General features: G+C 41.2%; 1 protein-coding gene across 1 annotated transcript in view; it reads right to left on the bottom strand.

Moving 5' to 3' along the window:
• The window catches only part of DNHD1 (dynein heavy chain domain 1), a 74,386-nt gene that overhangs the window by 54,152 nt on the left and 3,834 nt on the right, over positions 1-16,400 (bottom strand). The window contains exons 3-6 of the mRNA XM_011972503.1: positions 14,865-15,038; positions 8,975-9,178; positions 8,786-8,896; positions 6,312-6,468 (exon numbers count right to left, since the gene is read on the bottom strand). Coding sequence (XP_011827893.1) covers positions 6,312-6,468; positions 8,786-8,896; positions 8,975-9,178; positions 14,865-15,038 — 646 coding nt within the window. The remainder of the gene's footprint in view (positions 1-6,311; positions 6,469-8,785; positions 8,897-8,974; positions 9,179-14,864; positions 15,039-16,400) is intronic.

Raw genomic sequence — 16,400 nt, forward strand, 5'->3', positions numbered from 1 at the left:
GAGGTGGAGTCTTTGGGGAGGTGATTAGGTCATGAGGTCTCCAGTCTCAGGAATAGGATTAGTGCCCTTAAAAAAAAAAAAAGAAAAGGTCCCAGATCATACAGTATTTGTCTTTCTTCGTCTGGCTTATTTCACTTAGCATAATGTCCCCAGGTTCATATGTGTTGTCATTAATGGCATTATTTCCTTCTTTTTGTGACTGAATAATATTTTATTGTATATATGTATTAACATCACAATTTATTTAACCATCCATCCATCAATGGACACATCGATGTTTCTATATCTTGGCTATTGTGAATAATCCTGCAATAAAAATGGGGGTATAGATATCTCCTTGAGATACTGATTTCATTTCCTTTGGGCATATACACAGAAGTGGGATTGCTGGATCATATGATAGTTCTATTCAAAGGGTTCAAACTTTTAGTTGTAAGATGAACAAGTTCTGGGAATCTAATGTACCGCCTGTGTGGTAATGGATGTGTTAATTAATTTGATTGTGGTAATCATTACACAATGTATACATCTATCAAGTCATCACATTTTACACCTTGAATATATTCAATTTTTATTTGTTAATTTTATTTTTAAAAGGCCCCAGAGAGCTGGCTAGTCCCTTCTGCAGCAAGAAGGTGCCACCTATGAGGACTGAGCCCTTGCCAGACTCTGAATCTGTCATCACCTTGATGTTGGACTTCCCAGCTTCCAAGAATAAATGTTTGTTGTTTGAAAGCCATCGAGATTATGGTATTTTGTTATAGAGGCCTGAGTGGACTAAGGCAAATGAGTAGGTTATAAAACAAGAATGTTCATAACAATCTTGAAGTAAATTCCAGGAGACGTCAATATAAGAGTAATGGGAGGAAGAGAGAAGGGAAAGAAAAGTACGATAATGCCAAGGTTCTTATTCCTCTTGGGAACGACATGGATAAAAATTCATACTTGTCATTCATTCACTCAACAAATACTCACTGAGCACCTACTAAATGGCATACCCTACAGTAAGCACTAGAGATATATTAGTGAATGAGTACTTAAGTCCTTGCCCCTCCAGGAGGAGGGAGACAGCAAACATAATAAATACATAATTTGTGGTGTACATAAAAAAGTGATTAGTATTGGCGGGGTGAGGTGGCTCACACTTGTAATCCCAGCACTTTGGGAGGCTGAGGTGGGCGGATCACATGAGATTAGGGGTTTGAGACGAGCCTGGCCCATGTGGCGAAACCCTATGTCTACTAAAAATACAAAAACTAGCCGGGTGGTGGCGGGCACCTGTAATCCTAGCTACTCGGGAGGCTGAGGCAGGAGAATTGCTTAAACCCTGGAGGCAGAGGTTGCAGTGAGCCAAGATCGTGCCACTGCACTCCAGCCTAGGTGACAAGAATGAAACTCCGTCTCAAAAAAAACAAAACACACACACAAACAGAGTGATTAGAGTACTATGACAAAACAAAAGAGAGTGAAAACATGTACTTTAAAATGATTTTAAAATATTATTTTAAAATACATGTTACAAAAACTGAAAGAACAGCAAGCAGAAATGAACAAATCTAGAGTTGTAGGTAGGAAGGGATATTTAACATGTATCTCTCAGAAATTGAAAGACAAAGGAGGTTAAAAAATCACTGTGTCTTGACTGGGTGTGGTGGCTCATGCCTATAATCCCAGCACTTTGGGAGGTCAAGGTGGGAGGATCACTTGAGCTTGGAGTTTGAGACCAGCCTGGGCAACATGGTAAAACCCTGCCTCTACAAAAGAAATACAAAAATTAGCCAGGTATGGTGGCCCATGTCTGTAGTCCCAGTTACCCAGCAGGCTGAGGTGAGAAGATGGCTTGAGCCCAAGGGGGTGGAGGTTGCAGTAAGCCAAAATCATGCCACTGCACTCCAGCCTGGGTGACAGAGTGAGACCCTGACTCAAAAAAAAAAAAAAAAAAAAAAAAAAAAAAAATTGTGTCTATAGAATATTTGAATACAACAATGAATGAGCTTGGCCTAACACATATTCTTTTAGGTTGGGTTTCCTAGAAGCAGACCCTGAGACAGGGATTTGGAGAAATGTGATTTATTAAAGGAATGATCTTCAGGGAAACAAGAGCCTCTAAGGGAGTAAACAAAGCAGAAAAGAGAAGGGGAAAGTACCCAGCAAGATCTCAGCTAAATTCTATTTTTGATCTGATCTGGAGTGGGGAAGGAGGCTTTGGAATATTCTAGTCGTATTGTAGAGTTGTCACGCCTTGAAGCAAGTAAGGAAAAAAAAGGCTGAGGAACTGTTCCATATGAGAGAGACTAAAGAGAAGAAAGCACTGAATTCAATACATAATTCTGGTTTGGATCCTGAAGAACGAAAAAATATAGTAATAAAGGACATTATTAGAATAATTGCCAAACTTTGAATAAAGATTGGAGATTAGATAACAGAGTTGTATCAAAGTGAAATTTCCTAATCTTAGATCATTGTACTATAGTTATAAAAGAAAATGTCCTCGTTCACAGAAAAAACATACTGACATATATAGGAGTTGCTATGATTTGAATGATTTGAATGTGTCTCCCAAAAGTTAATGTGTTGGAAACTTAATTGCCATGGTAACAGTTTTAAGAGATGGGGTCTTTAAGAGGTAATTAGCCAAGAGGGCTCAACCCACATGAAAGGATCAATGTTTTGATCATGGGAGTGGATTAGTTATCATGGGAATGGATTACTGATAAAAAGGATAAGTTTGGCCTGATTTCCCCTCTCCTCTCTCTGTCTCATATTCATGTCTCATCACTATGTGATACCCTCCACCATGGGATGAGACTTGCCAGATGCTCTTGGACTTCCCAGCCTCCAGAACCATGAACCAAATAAACTTTTATTCTTTATAAATTACCCAGTCTTTGGTATTCTAGTATAGCAACAGAAAACAAACTAAGACAGGGTAAGGGAGCTGATACCTGCAATTTACTCTCAAATGATTTAGAAAATAATGTGTACATGTTTAGACAAAAAGAAAGAGCATAAACGATAAAGCAAATGGGAAAAATAATCTATATAAAGGATATGTGAGAGTTTATCTTACTATCCTTACAATTCCAATAAGTTTGAAATTGTGTCAAAATACAAAATCACAGAAGGAAGGAAGGAAGGAAGGAAGGAAAGAAGGTAAAAAGGGAGGAAGGGAGGAAAGAAGGGAGGGAGGGAGAAAGGAAAGGAAAGGAAAGGAAAAAGGAAAGGAAAGGATGGAGAGGAGAGACAGAGGGAGGGAAAAGAAAAAAATAAGTGTTGGTAAGAATGAAAGGCAACTGAGGCCAGGTGCAGTGGCTCACACCTGTAATCCTAGCACTTTGGGAAGCCAAGGCAGGTGGATCACTTGAGATCAGGAGTTCAAGACCAGTATGGCTGAGATGGTGAAACCCTGTCTCCATTAAAAATATAAAAATTAGCTGGGCGTTGTGGCTCACACCTGTAATCCCAGCTACTTGGGAGGCTGATGCAGAAGAATCACTTGAACACGGGAGGTGGAGGTTGCAGTGAGTTGAGATCACACCACTGCACTCCAGCCTGGGAGACACAGCCAGACTCACACCTGTAATCCCAGCACTTTGACAGGTCAAGGCAAGGCGGATCATGAGGTCAGGAGATCAAGGCCACCCTGGCTAACACGGTGAAACCCCATCTCTACTAAAAATACAAAAAAAATTAGCTGGGCGTGGTGGCAGGCACCTGTAGTCCCAGCTACTCAGGAGGCTGAGGCAGGAGAATGGTGTGAATCTGGGAGGCAGAGCTTGAAGTGAGCCGAGATCGCACCACTGCACTACAGCCTGGGCAACAGAGTGAGACCCTGTCTCAAAAAAAAAAAAAGAAAGAAAGAAAGAAAGAAAGGCAGCTGGAAATCAACATCACTGATGGAAATGTAAACTGGTACAACCACTCTGGAAAACTGTTTGGCAGTGTAAAACATACATATATTCTATTCTAGCAACTCCACTCCTGGAATATATATCCCCCCAAAATAAATGCTTATGTTCACCAAAAGGCATGCATGTACAAGAATGCTCATAGCAGTATTATTCATAATAGCAAAAAACTGGAACCAACCCAAATGTCCACAATAGGAGAATGAATATATAAATTGTGGTCATTCATACAGTGAAATACTACATAGCTATACAAAAAGTGTGAACCACTGATACCTACAACATTATGGATAAATCTCACAAACATAATGTTGACTGAAAAAAAGTCAGGCAAAAAGGAGCACACACTGTCCAATTCTAGTTATATGAAATTCAAAATGAGACAAAATTAACCTGTGGTGACACAGGTCAAAGTACTGGTTACCTCTGCGGGGTTATCAATGAAAAAGGTACCAAGGAGCTTGTTGGGGTGCTGGAAATGTTCTCTATCATGATCCGGGTATACAAATATATAGCAATACAAATACAAATGCAAAAAATTCAACAACTGTACAGTTAAAATTTGTCTACTGTATATGAATTATACCTTCACATAAAAAATTGACTGCTGGATTTCAAAAATTTGTAACTATTTTTGTAACATTAAAGGTAGGATTGAGGAACTGAGAGGTAGAAAAAGGCTGTGGAGCAGCTCATTCCCCATCTCCTGCCTCATTCAGATTGGTACAAGGGCAGGTCCAGCATTTATTGCCTGAAGGCTAAAGGCCGCTGTCTCCTTTTCACTCCTGCACCTTGGCTTTAGGATCCTGACATTGCTGATGCCTTTAGCCCCTTTCCTCTAAACCTCCTGAAGACAGACTATGAATTTCCTTTTTAGCCACACTTCTAAAACATCCAAAGAAGATATCACTGAAGAGTCCAATCAATACAAACTTGTAAAATACGCAGAGGTTCTGTTAAATCCTAGGTTTTAAACTCTGTGGAGCTGTTATTGAACGTCTTTGTGCGAAGACGTTCAATAATATCCCTAGGTTCCTGGGATACATCAATGAATGAAACAAAGATCTCTACCCTTGTGGAGGTTACAATCTATCATGAGACATTAGTAAAAATAGTAAGCAAATTATGTAGTATTTTTAAAGGTGAGAAGGAAGACAGAAAAAGGAAAACAGAGTAGGATAAGGAGGATAGGTAATTCTTAGAAGGGGAAGGAATTTGACTATTCAAAATTTTGTGAAAATGTTTTATTATAGGTATTTTTAAACATTTAAGATTTCATTCAAGAGCAATCAACAGAAGTTATTGCTTCCTCCTAGGAATAGAAATTCCTTGCAGTCGGCCGGGTGCAGTGGCTCACACCTGTAATCCCAGCACTTTGGGAGGCCAAGGCGAGCAGATCACAAGGTCAGGAGATGGAGACCATCCTGGCTAACACGGTGAAACCCCGTCTCTACTAAAAATACAAAAAAATTAACCAGGCGTGGTGTCAGGCGCCTGTAGTCCCAGCTACTTGGGAGGCTGAGGCAGGAGAATGATGTGAACCCGGGAGGCAGAGCTTGCAGTGAGCCAAGATCGTGCCACTGCACTCCAGCCTGGGCGACAGAGCAAGACTCCATCTCAAAAAAAAAAAAAAAAAGAAAGAAATTCCTTGCAGTTGAGGCCATATTTGGACTTCAGAGTTCTGTCCTTTGTGATTAACCTGCTCTGATGAAGTTTAGAGCAACAGGTAGAACCCAAAACCTGGCTCAAGCCAGGCAAGGTATACCTCCTTCACATTAATTAGTTATTTTCACAAAACCTGGGTGGGCCTCCTCTCTCAGAACTGGACTATCAATACATGGTAATTAGCCATAGTCCTGTGTGAATATCCAGCCCCACCTAACAACAAACCATGATAACAGGCCATGGCAAGAGGCAAGTATACAGGAGGGCCTCCCAGAATTCTAGGCAGGGGGTGTGCATTGCAGATGCAACATACACATAATTAGGAAGGATTCCATCATTGCATCCTTCCACTAACCACAGTGGCCTTCCAAAAGTTCAAGATAGGTTCAAAGATAAGCTCAGCAGCATAAAAGACCAGGATTCCTGTTCTCAAATTCCCTAATTCCCAAAGGTCGGCATAAACAACAGACAAAATAAACATTGATATATTCCTTCTCCTCCCTGCTCCTAGGTCAAGATCAACCCGCAGGGAAAGGTCGAGTCCAAGCCTCTGCACACCTGTTATTGATTCGTCCATCCGAGAGTAGAAACTGCTGTTGCTGGGCAGGAAAATGGCTCTGATTCAACTCCAGAGTCCAGGTCTCACAGTGGATTCCAGGAGAAACTTAATGAAAGGAGGCTGAAACTCTGGGGAGCTCAACTTGGAGAAAAGGTCTACAATAAACTAGAGCCTCTTACCAGTCGAAGAATGGATGTGCAGAGGTTCAGGCAACGATGGAGCAGTCGTAGAGCCTTATGCTTCTCCTTGGCTAGAGCTTTCTGCAGGTCCAGCAGCTCATAGCACCGATCCAGTTCCTGGGGTAGCCAGGATACAGAGTGTAGCTCCTGCAGAAGCCTAGAATCAAGGACTAAGCTGGTCAGAGCTGGCATCCCAATCCTTCCTTAGATACCTTTGACCTCTTCTCAGCCTAACTTACCTCAGAGTGCACAAGTAGTTACAGAGCTTGTAACATTACCAACAGTGACCAATAGTGACAGCTCCCTCTCGAGAGTTCTCTGAAAGAGTATAAGCCCAGAAAGCTGCTTTCTCAGCTATACAAGCTGAGGAAAGGCTTGGGGTATGTGCAAGTGCTTATACCTAGTGATCTCTCTGCTAGAAGAGAGGGTCAAATAAGTACCAAGATCTGACTTAGAAGGAGAGACAGCAGAGGCTTCTTCCTTGGAATAGAGAAAACTAAGGGTCCTAAAAGTCTAGGTGGACAGGTAAATTTTAGGATCAAATGTGATGAAACTGGAACTTCTCTATGGGCTGCCCATCCCTGAGGAAGCTCAATCCTGTTATCCATACCTCCCAAGCCCCAGAGAACGCCACATCTGTAAACATCCTTGAAAAAGATAAAAGACTCCTAATAATCAGACAGGATGGTCACAATGGGCATCACTTATTCAGTGTCTACTGAGAGATACTGAATGTGGCACTTCGTATTCACAGTCTCGTTTAATTCTCATTACAGAATTAAATGTAGAAATCTTTATCTGAGTTTTAAGATCAGGAAACTGAGGCTCAAATACTAAAGTCCCTTGCTAGTACTCAAGGTCTAAATAAGATTTGTCCAGCCTCCCAAGCCCTTATGCTCTTAATTACACCATGATGATTAGGCTAGACTGGAGGATGAAACCCCCTAGAGCAGAAGTTGCAAACTGGGTTAAATTCAGTGGAAAAGTTTTTCAAAATGAGTCACTAAGAGTTGGCTAGCATACAGTATTTTAATAAAAATTTGAAGGCCTGGCGTGGTGTCTTATGCCTGTAATCCCAGCACTTTGGGAGGTCGAGGCAGGTGGATCACCTGAGGTCAGGAGTTCAAGACCAGTATGGCCAACGTGGCAAAACCCTGCCTCTATTAAAAATAAAAAAAAATTAGCCAGGCGTGGTGGTGCATGCCTGTAATCCCAGCTACTCGGGAGGCTGAGGTGGGAGAATTGCTGGAACCCAGGAGGCAGAGGTTGCAGTGAGCCGAAATCATGCCATTGCACTCCAGCCTGGGTGACAAGAGCGAAACTCTGTTTTTAAAAAAAAAAAATTGAGTTAAAATTTGGTTGAAATTTGAGTTAAAAATTAGAAATTTTGGGCCGGGCGCGGTGGCTCAAGCCTGTAATCCCAGCACTTTGGGAGGCCGAGACGGGCGGACCACGAGGTCAGGAGATTGAGACCATCCTGGAGAACACGGTGAAACACTGTCTCTACTAAAAAATACAAAAAACTAGCCGGGCGAGGTGGCGGGCGCCTGTAGTCCCAGCTACTCAGGAGGCTGAGGCAGGAGAATGGTGTAAACCTGGGAGGCGGAGCTTGCAGTGAGCTGAGATCAGGCCACTGCACTCCAGCCTGGGCGACAAAGCGAGACTCCGTCTCAAAAAAAAAAAAAAAAAAAAAAGTGAGAAATTTCACAACAACATGTGGACTTCTAGGAAATCCTGAAATTTAAGGTGGCTGATCACACTGGACCTATATTCCCAAATGGCAACAATTAGTTGGAACTGAGTAGTGACTATCCTCTTTAGATGCAGTCTCCAGATTGCACTTCCCATGCTCCCTAATGTCTTCCACCTAAACCACTGCATTCCTTCAATACTTCCTGCTTAGGCCCTTTAGGCATCTGAATTTGCAACTCTTATCACAGAATATACCTAAGAGTAGCTGAGGAGTCGCGTAGGGAAAGCAAGGAAATATTGAAAATAGGAATAACTAACATTTTCCAAAAAAAAAAAAGTATCCAAGTAATATCTTGGAAAGAACAGAGAGTTTGGATTCAAACAACTGAATTAGACCCCCAGATCTGACATTACACATAATTACGTGAGAGCAAGTGGTTTAAGATATATAATTACCTGGAGAATATTGCATATATTCTCCATAGAGAATATATTCTATTCACGAAATAGAATATAATCTTTTCAGAATATATATTCAGAATATATATTCAAACAAAAAACTGGTTATTTAACAGTATGTAAGATATGATCACATTTTGTATACGTGATAGAAAAGAGACTAGAAAGATATGCAACGAAATGTTCATAGTGGTTGGAAGGATTAAAGGTTTTTTTTCTTTGTGCTTTTTTGTATCTGTCAGATTTTCTACAACAAACATACTATTACCTTTAGTAAAACTAATTTTTAAAAACTCAATGAAGTTGTGTTTTTAATACCTCACCTACTAATATGGAGTAGCCCAGCTCCAAAGTGGGGCACAGCCAAGAGCAGATGATTCTCTAGGAAATTCCGGAGTCGATGCAGCCCCTGCAATCTCACATTCTTCTTCCAACTAGAAATTAGAGGTCAGTGATAATATACTGTTGCTGTCACCCATTTCCTACCAAATCACATATCTGTCATTACCTACCAGGTAAAGGACTTGCGTAAGAGACAATACTTAAAGAATGGAATGAACTGGAGCTGTTGCCAGAGAACACAGTGATGGTGCCAGGTACCCAGTGTCATCGTCTCGCTACCTTCTACAGGATGTACGTGCAAGATCCCAAAGGGAGAGAAGATGTAGTGCTCAGCATTCACCTTGTCGGGTGGCACCACCATCAGGCTGTAAGGCCTTTAAAAAAAAAAAAGAGCTCTGATCAGTGAAGGCCCTGGTAACTTGGTCAGACTTTAAGAGACCAAAGGAGGATAGAGGAGATGAAAAAGGGAAACAGGAAGGCAGGCAGAAGAAAGGAGAAAAAGGGGGAAAGAGAACAGAATGATTTTTAAACTAGAAAGATGAAACAAATATTATTAAGAAACCGAAGCCAAAGGTAGATAGGAAGAAAGAAAAAGGCACCTAGCCAGTTCCAAGAAATTAATATCTTCACACGCAGATATCTTACATCCCATCAAATCTAAGACACTGTCCACCATAAGCTGCAGCATTATCTTATGAAATGCTAAGATAAAAATGCTTCTAATAAGATATTCCATCAATTTGTAAGATGCATCACAATTTTAGAGATGATAAATGTGAAAAATTCTCATTTCTAGAAATGATAAAATACATACATAATTGGGTACTGAAAGACATGCAGAAGAGTAACCGAGATTGGAGAAAAGTAGAGGAAGACTAGAAAATTAGAAACAGGCAAATAAAGAGGAAAATTGCAACCTAGTTAACTAGACAAGTACCTTTAGAGCCATCTTAAAAATCTTAGTTGGTCTTGGGTTCTCTTACTTCAGCAAAATGCACCTATATCCCACATTAAATGCAATATATATGTAGTGATATAATAGGTGTATCTAGTTACAGTAGGCCAGTTAGCATAATGCTATGTTTAGATACATTTAATAAAGCATTTATTTTTATTTTTCTGTTTTCTTTATATAACTCAGAGCCAGCAATATTTTTAAGTATTACATATATTTTTAGCACTTTAAAAGCTGTATCATAGGTCCTATAATGCCTAAGAGATAAAATAGCCCTCCTCTATCTCTTATCTCTCTCAACTTTCTAGAAAACATTGTAAAGCAAGTGACTTAAGAACATTTTAGATAGATACCAGAATGGACACACTAAGTCAAGTCATATTAAAACCTTGCTTTGTTTTTGACAAAGTTACTAAAGTGTCTCAAGTATAGTACTAATATCCCCAAATTACAGTTAGGAAAACTGAAACAAAGAGAAGTTAAAGCTTTGCCCAAGACAGTTAAGGGAACAATACAGGATTTAAAACCAAAGTTACCTGACTCATGCCCCTCCTTTAATCAGTGGGCCATTTAGCTTCCCACAGTGAGGCTGCCTATGTTAACTGAGCCCTGGCTCTTCCCAAGAGGTATTTCCTTTTCCTATGACCTACTTAATGGAGGCTGCTGTTTCTGTGTAGGGCCAGGAGTTACGGAGTACCCTTCTCATTCGCAATGGCCACTACTCCTTTGGAGGAAATTCACTCATTCTACAAATGTTTAATAAGGCAAGCAGTGTGTAAGCCACTGAGGATACATCACTGTTCAAGAAAAATTCACTCCCTGCCTTTATGGAACTTAGTTAAACAATTTATCAAGTTGTACCTCTGTTCAAGTATTGTGGTCAGCGATGGGGACATAAAGATGACTTCTATATAGTCCTTGTCCTCGAAGGGCTCAGAATCAACTGGCATATGACATGATACTAGAGAGCAGATGGGGGAAATCAGTATCTTCCTGAGTCCCAGACCCAAACATTCAGCTGCTTCCACAACATCTCAAACTCCGTCTTGCTTGCATCTGAAACTCACCAAGTTCTGTACTAAACTCAGTATCTACTCCCACCAAATCTTTCCCTAATCTGGGCAATTAGTTCACTCATTCATTCAACAAATATTACTGAGTATCTACTCTATGCCAGACTGTTCTAAGCCCTGAGGATACATCATTAAACACAACAAACCCAAATCCCTCCCCCATGGAGCTCTCATTCTACTAGAGAAGATGATAAACATTAACAATAGGGAGGGGGGAAAAGAGCAGGCAAAGGGAGATTGGCGGTGCCAGGGGAGAAGTGTAATTTTAAATGGGGTGGGTATGGGTGGGGAAGTGACAGCTGAGCAAAGACTCAAGGAATAAAGGAGGTGAAGGAATAAATTCCTAAATGTGAATCAAACACTGGAGAAAATGCAATTAAAATTTTGACAAATTCAAACACATTTAAAAAACCTATTACATAGCAAATAAAGAAATAAAATGAAACAACTGAAAAAGTTATTTCTATTGATGGTGCACTAGAAATTTGGACCAACATTCCCACTTGAGAACAACTAGAAAAACTAGGCCAACTATCTGGATAACATATGAAACTGGATAATACATGAAATATAATATCTGTATAACACATCAGAGAACCCAAAAATGTAATCCCCCAGGCTTCAGGTTGAGACCCCAAATGGCTACAACACATGAGTAAAGTGGAACCAGAAATATACCTCCTCCTTGGTATGGGGCCTGAACTACAACTTTTGCTCATTTAGTTCCCTGAGTCTGTTGAAAGCTTGGCTCCTCTTTTCAGTATCTCAGGAATGTATAGTAAAATTGACATTTAACTACCTTTATATTGAGAGGAATTGAGAGGAGCCTCTGTCTGGGGAAAAGCAGCACCAAATGCTGAACTCATTGCAATGGGTTTCCTTCTTTGGCAGATCCTGGCCCTGTAATCATCCATTGCCTTTTTAGTTCTCTTGTCAATAGTTTCTTGTCTCTTTATGTGCCTAATTGTCTTTGATCGTGATGCTTCTCTGATTATATAAGATGCTAATAGTTTAAAGCCCTATGCTTGTCATTTCCTTTCTGTAAGCTCTCCACTATGGTTTGTAGGCATTCCATCCCACACTGTCACCAATACTATCATTAGAGCCATGACAGTCAAGTGTAGCAGCCACTAGGTGTATCACATGCAACCACAAGTGATAATTTAATTAATTGTGATGCCACTATGTGTCATGGATTACTAGTATCCTATTTCCCATTAGCAAGGAATTCAATACTGTTTTAGGCCAAGGACGTTACCAAATCAAAGAAGATCCTATATTAGAGGCTAGTTTCCTGGGGCCACTCATAATACCAGATACCGTGTTAGCCACGGTCCAGGCAGTAAAACAGAAACCATACTAGGCATTTCAACAAAGTGAATTTAATAAAGAGAATGTGTTTTTGAAAAGATGTCGAAGCCAGGCACGGTGGGTCATGCCTGTAATCTCAGCACTTTGGGAGGCCAAGGTGGGTGGATCACTTGAAGCCAGGAGTTTGAGACCAGCTTGGCCAATATGGTGAAACCCTGACTCTACTAAAAATACACAAATTAGCCAGGCATCTTAGCAGGTGCCTGTAATCCCAGCTACTTGGGAGGCTGTGGCAGGAGAATCACTTGAACTTGGGAGGTGGAGATTAAAGTGAGCCAAGATCGCCATGGCACTCCAGCCTAGGCGACAGAGCAAGACTCCATTTAATAAAAAAAAAAAAAAACAAAAAAAAAACAGCTCCAGAACTAGAGGAACAAATGGAAGAGTTTCGGGTTATTAGAAGCTATGAGATTGGAGGAGGGGGCCTTGCAGAGTTGAGACTCAAAACTCTGAATGCGGCTGGGTGCAATGGCTCATGCCTGTAATCCCAGCACTTTGGGAGACTGAGAAGGGAGGATAGCTTGAACTCAGGAGTTCGAGACCAGCCTGAGCAACAAAGTGAGATCCCATATCTACAAAAAATTTAAAAATTAGCCAGGCATGGTGGTGGGCACCTGTGGTCCCAGTCACATGGGAGGCTGAGGTGGGAGGATCACTTGAGCCCAGAAGATGGAGGCTGCAGCAAGCTGTGTTCCTGCCACTGCACTCCAGCCAGGGCAACAGAGCAAGACTGTCTAAAAAAAGAAAACAACAACAACAAAAAGAACTCTGAAGGAAAGGGGTTACCAGCTGGTGTTGGTACCTCTCAGTGTTATGAAAAGGCTGATTCAGACAGTGCTGGCTCGGCCAGGCACGGTGGCTCACACCTGTAATCCCAGCACTTTGAGAGGCTGAGGCGGGTGGATCACTTGAGGTCAGGAATTCAAGACCAGCTTGACCAACATGATGAAATCCTGTCTCTACTAAAAATACAAAATTAGCCAGGTGTGGTAGCACATGACTGTAATCCCAGCTACTTCAGAGGCCGAGGCAGGAGAATCGCTTGAACCAGGGAGGTAGAGGTTGCTGTGAGCTGAGATCGTGCCATTGCACTCCAGCCTGGGCAACAAGAGTAAACTCTGTCTCAAAAAAGAAAAAAGAAAGTGCTGATGCCAGGGTGAAAGACCATTGCTGAGGCGATGATGGCAGAAAGAGCAAGCAAACGAAGCAGCAAGTCCCTTCCCCTCTTATCTTGCTGTCCAGTCTCCTAGCACTCTCCATTAATCAAACCTAATAGGAGGCCAGCTGAAAAAAGAGAAAAAGTTTGCAGAATCTCAGCCTCAGTATCACAAAGCAGAGAGGGAGGAGAATTAGAATCAACAGACAAATAAATTAATAACTGACAGATGCTCTCAGTGAACGTTTATTAAATGAATTGATCAGTAAATGAATGAATGATATTGATCATTAGTGCTACCTAAGTTCAAGAGATCAGTGTGTGCAGGAAATAAGGTTCTTTGGGAGACTGTATTAGATACTGCTTAAGAGCATAAACTTTTGGATTAAGATAGTCCTAGGTTTAAATCCTAGTTACACCACTTATTATGTAGCTTTGGATAAATTACTCAACCTCTCTTATGTATCAGTCCACTCATCTCATATACCAAAATAATAATAGCACCTACCTGGTAGATGAGGATTAGGTAACCCATGTCATGAGTTTATTAGCACAGTGCCTAATATATTGAAGAGCCTGGTTAAAGGCAATTACTACAATTATTTCTGGGAGCAGATGGACTTGAATAGGGCTTTTAAAAATAGGTGAGATTTGAGCTGGGCATGGTGGCTCATGCCTGTAATTCTGGCAATTTGGGAGGCTAAGGCTTGAACCCAGGAGTTTCAGACCAGCCTGACAACATAGTGAGACCTCATTCTACAAAAAATAAATTTTAGAAAACTGGCCGAGTGTAGTGACTCATGCCTATAATCCCAGCTACTCAGGAGGCTGAGTGAAAGGATTGCTTGAGCCAGAGAGATTGAGACTGCAGTGAGCCATGATTGCGCCACTGCACTCCAGCCTGGGTGACAGAGTGAGCCCTTGCTTCAAAATAATAACAAGAAGAATAAATTTTTAAAAGTAGGTGTGATTTGGATCTAATGAGAGGAAGTGAATAAATGCCTCTTGAGTCATGGGGAAGGAGGAGACCTGTTTTTACAGCCACATAGATAAATTAGAACCAGGAGGAAGAAGTTAAAAGAACACAGACTTTGATTCAGTCTAAGGAACAAGATGCCTGGAAAAAAATTTTCCTGACACTGCAAAGATTTAAACAAACACATGATTCTTCCATTGGAGTTGGAAGAGATCACCATAAAATTTACTTCTGAGGCTATGAACAAATGTTTCTATCATTCTAGGATAGAATAAAGAAGAGCAAAATATGAGAAAAGGATGTGTAAGACAAAAGTCTACAAAAGCAAAGGGTAGTGAAGGGGAGGTAGAGAGTGGAAAGGAGGAGGAGGCTGAGGAGAAGGGAAGAGAGAGGGACACTGGAGTCAGAGGAGGAGTATGTGGAGAAAGGACAGGGAGAGGGGTGCACACGCGGAGAAAGAGGAGGCGGAAGATAGCACAGAAGGAAACCAGGCAGTGGGAGGAGAGGGGGCCTGGACATAGGCTCTCACCTAAAGTACCGGCTGGGAGCCACATTGAGATAGAGGAAATGGATCTTCTTCAGGTATCTCTCTGTCTTCAGAGCAGTCATCACCTGGTTACCCAGGAAGGAAGTCTCAGGTGAGAAGCCAGTGCTGCTCTTTTGGAGGGTCTTTTCCCTGGGAACTTCATAGTCAAGCTGAGACCTGTATGACAAAAAGTCAGGAGAGAAAAGGCAGAGCAAAAAGGTCAAGTACCTTAGAGGGAGGCCTTGCCACTGTTGACTAGTGAAAGGAGGAGCTAGATCAGGTGCCTGAGGAGACCTGACATGGCATTGTCAGAGCCTGACTACCATCTCTATTCAAAGATACCACATACTGGGCAAATATAGTGTATTATGCAACACAGTTAGGTAACAATATTGACACAAACATGTGTGTGAGCAAACTCTCCCTTTCTGATAAACAAATAATCATTCTGGATTGATTGTAATTACCGTGAAGTCAGTATTACACAATACTGTGTACAAATAATGGGAAGACTTTATTTTCGCAACTCATTGCTATGTAAGTCCACAGTACTGGACTTTCCCTCCCAGCTCAACCTTCTTAGCCTTTCAGATCTAATATTCTATCTTTGATTCCATTATACGTGCTTTCCAACCCTGAGTGATCTCCATGCCTATTACATTTTCTGCTCTTCCCCCACCATCACCCAACCTCTAGCTTCATATTCTTTCCTTTCCTGCCAAGATCTAATGGTGGCCCCCTCAAGCCTGCACCAATACGCTCATCCTCTTACTCTTCTGCATTCTGGTCAAGAAAATTGGTATGGAAATTAGTTACCAATAACTCAAAAGGGAATGACTAATAATTTTTAGTCGGGGTGACCTGAGAGCGCACACAAAAAAACTCGGGAATGATTTAACTTAGACTTAGCCAGTCAGAATATACCAGTATCATTAACTGACCCAAACTTAGATCAACACAAATTTCCCTAGGGATAACACTGCAATCCTATTCTAGAATTCATATCAACAATATGGTTTATAACCTTTATAAATATGTCCTTGATGAACTGTTGTGTTAGATCAGGACATCTTAAATGGTATAATTGCTCTTATAGGTTCATTTTCTCAGCAAAGTCCTATATGATATGGTATATTCAGAAGATCACAAAACCAAGGACATTTGCTCCTCTACAGGTTCCTGGTGTCCAATCAGTTGTGGGCTCATTCTGCTCTGATGTCTTCACACAAGTCCTCAGGCAGCTACCTCTTTCAGGCCTCTCAAACTGCTATCCCTAACCCCATGCAAGCCCTGCTGAGCTCCCAGTTCCATCCCATTCTCTGTCTCCTTCCCTGCCTGGAGAAAGCTGAAGTTTTTAGCCATTAGCTAATTCCCTCAACTTCAGTTGCCTTCCCACACACTTATCTGTCCCCCAATTTCAGAGGAAGAGGTATCCTTTCTTCTCTGTAAGATTGATTCCTCCATCAGTGCTCTGGATCCCTTATTCTCTATGATATATTTTTAATCTACTCTTCTTGTTACCTTAATCTATTCGTTTAG

This window comes from Mandrillus leucophaeus, unplaced genomic scaffold, assembly GCF_000951045.1.
Source record: "Mandrillus leucophaeus isolate KB7577 unplaced genomic scaffold, Mleu.le_1.0 Scaffold1296, whole genome shotgun sequence".
Taxonomy (NCBI): domain Eukaryota; kingdom Metazoa; phylum Chordata; class Mammalia; order Primates; family Cercopithecidae; genus Mandrillus; species Mandrillus leucophaeus.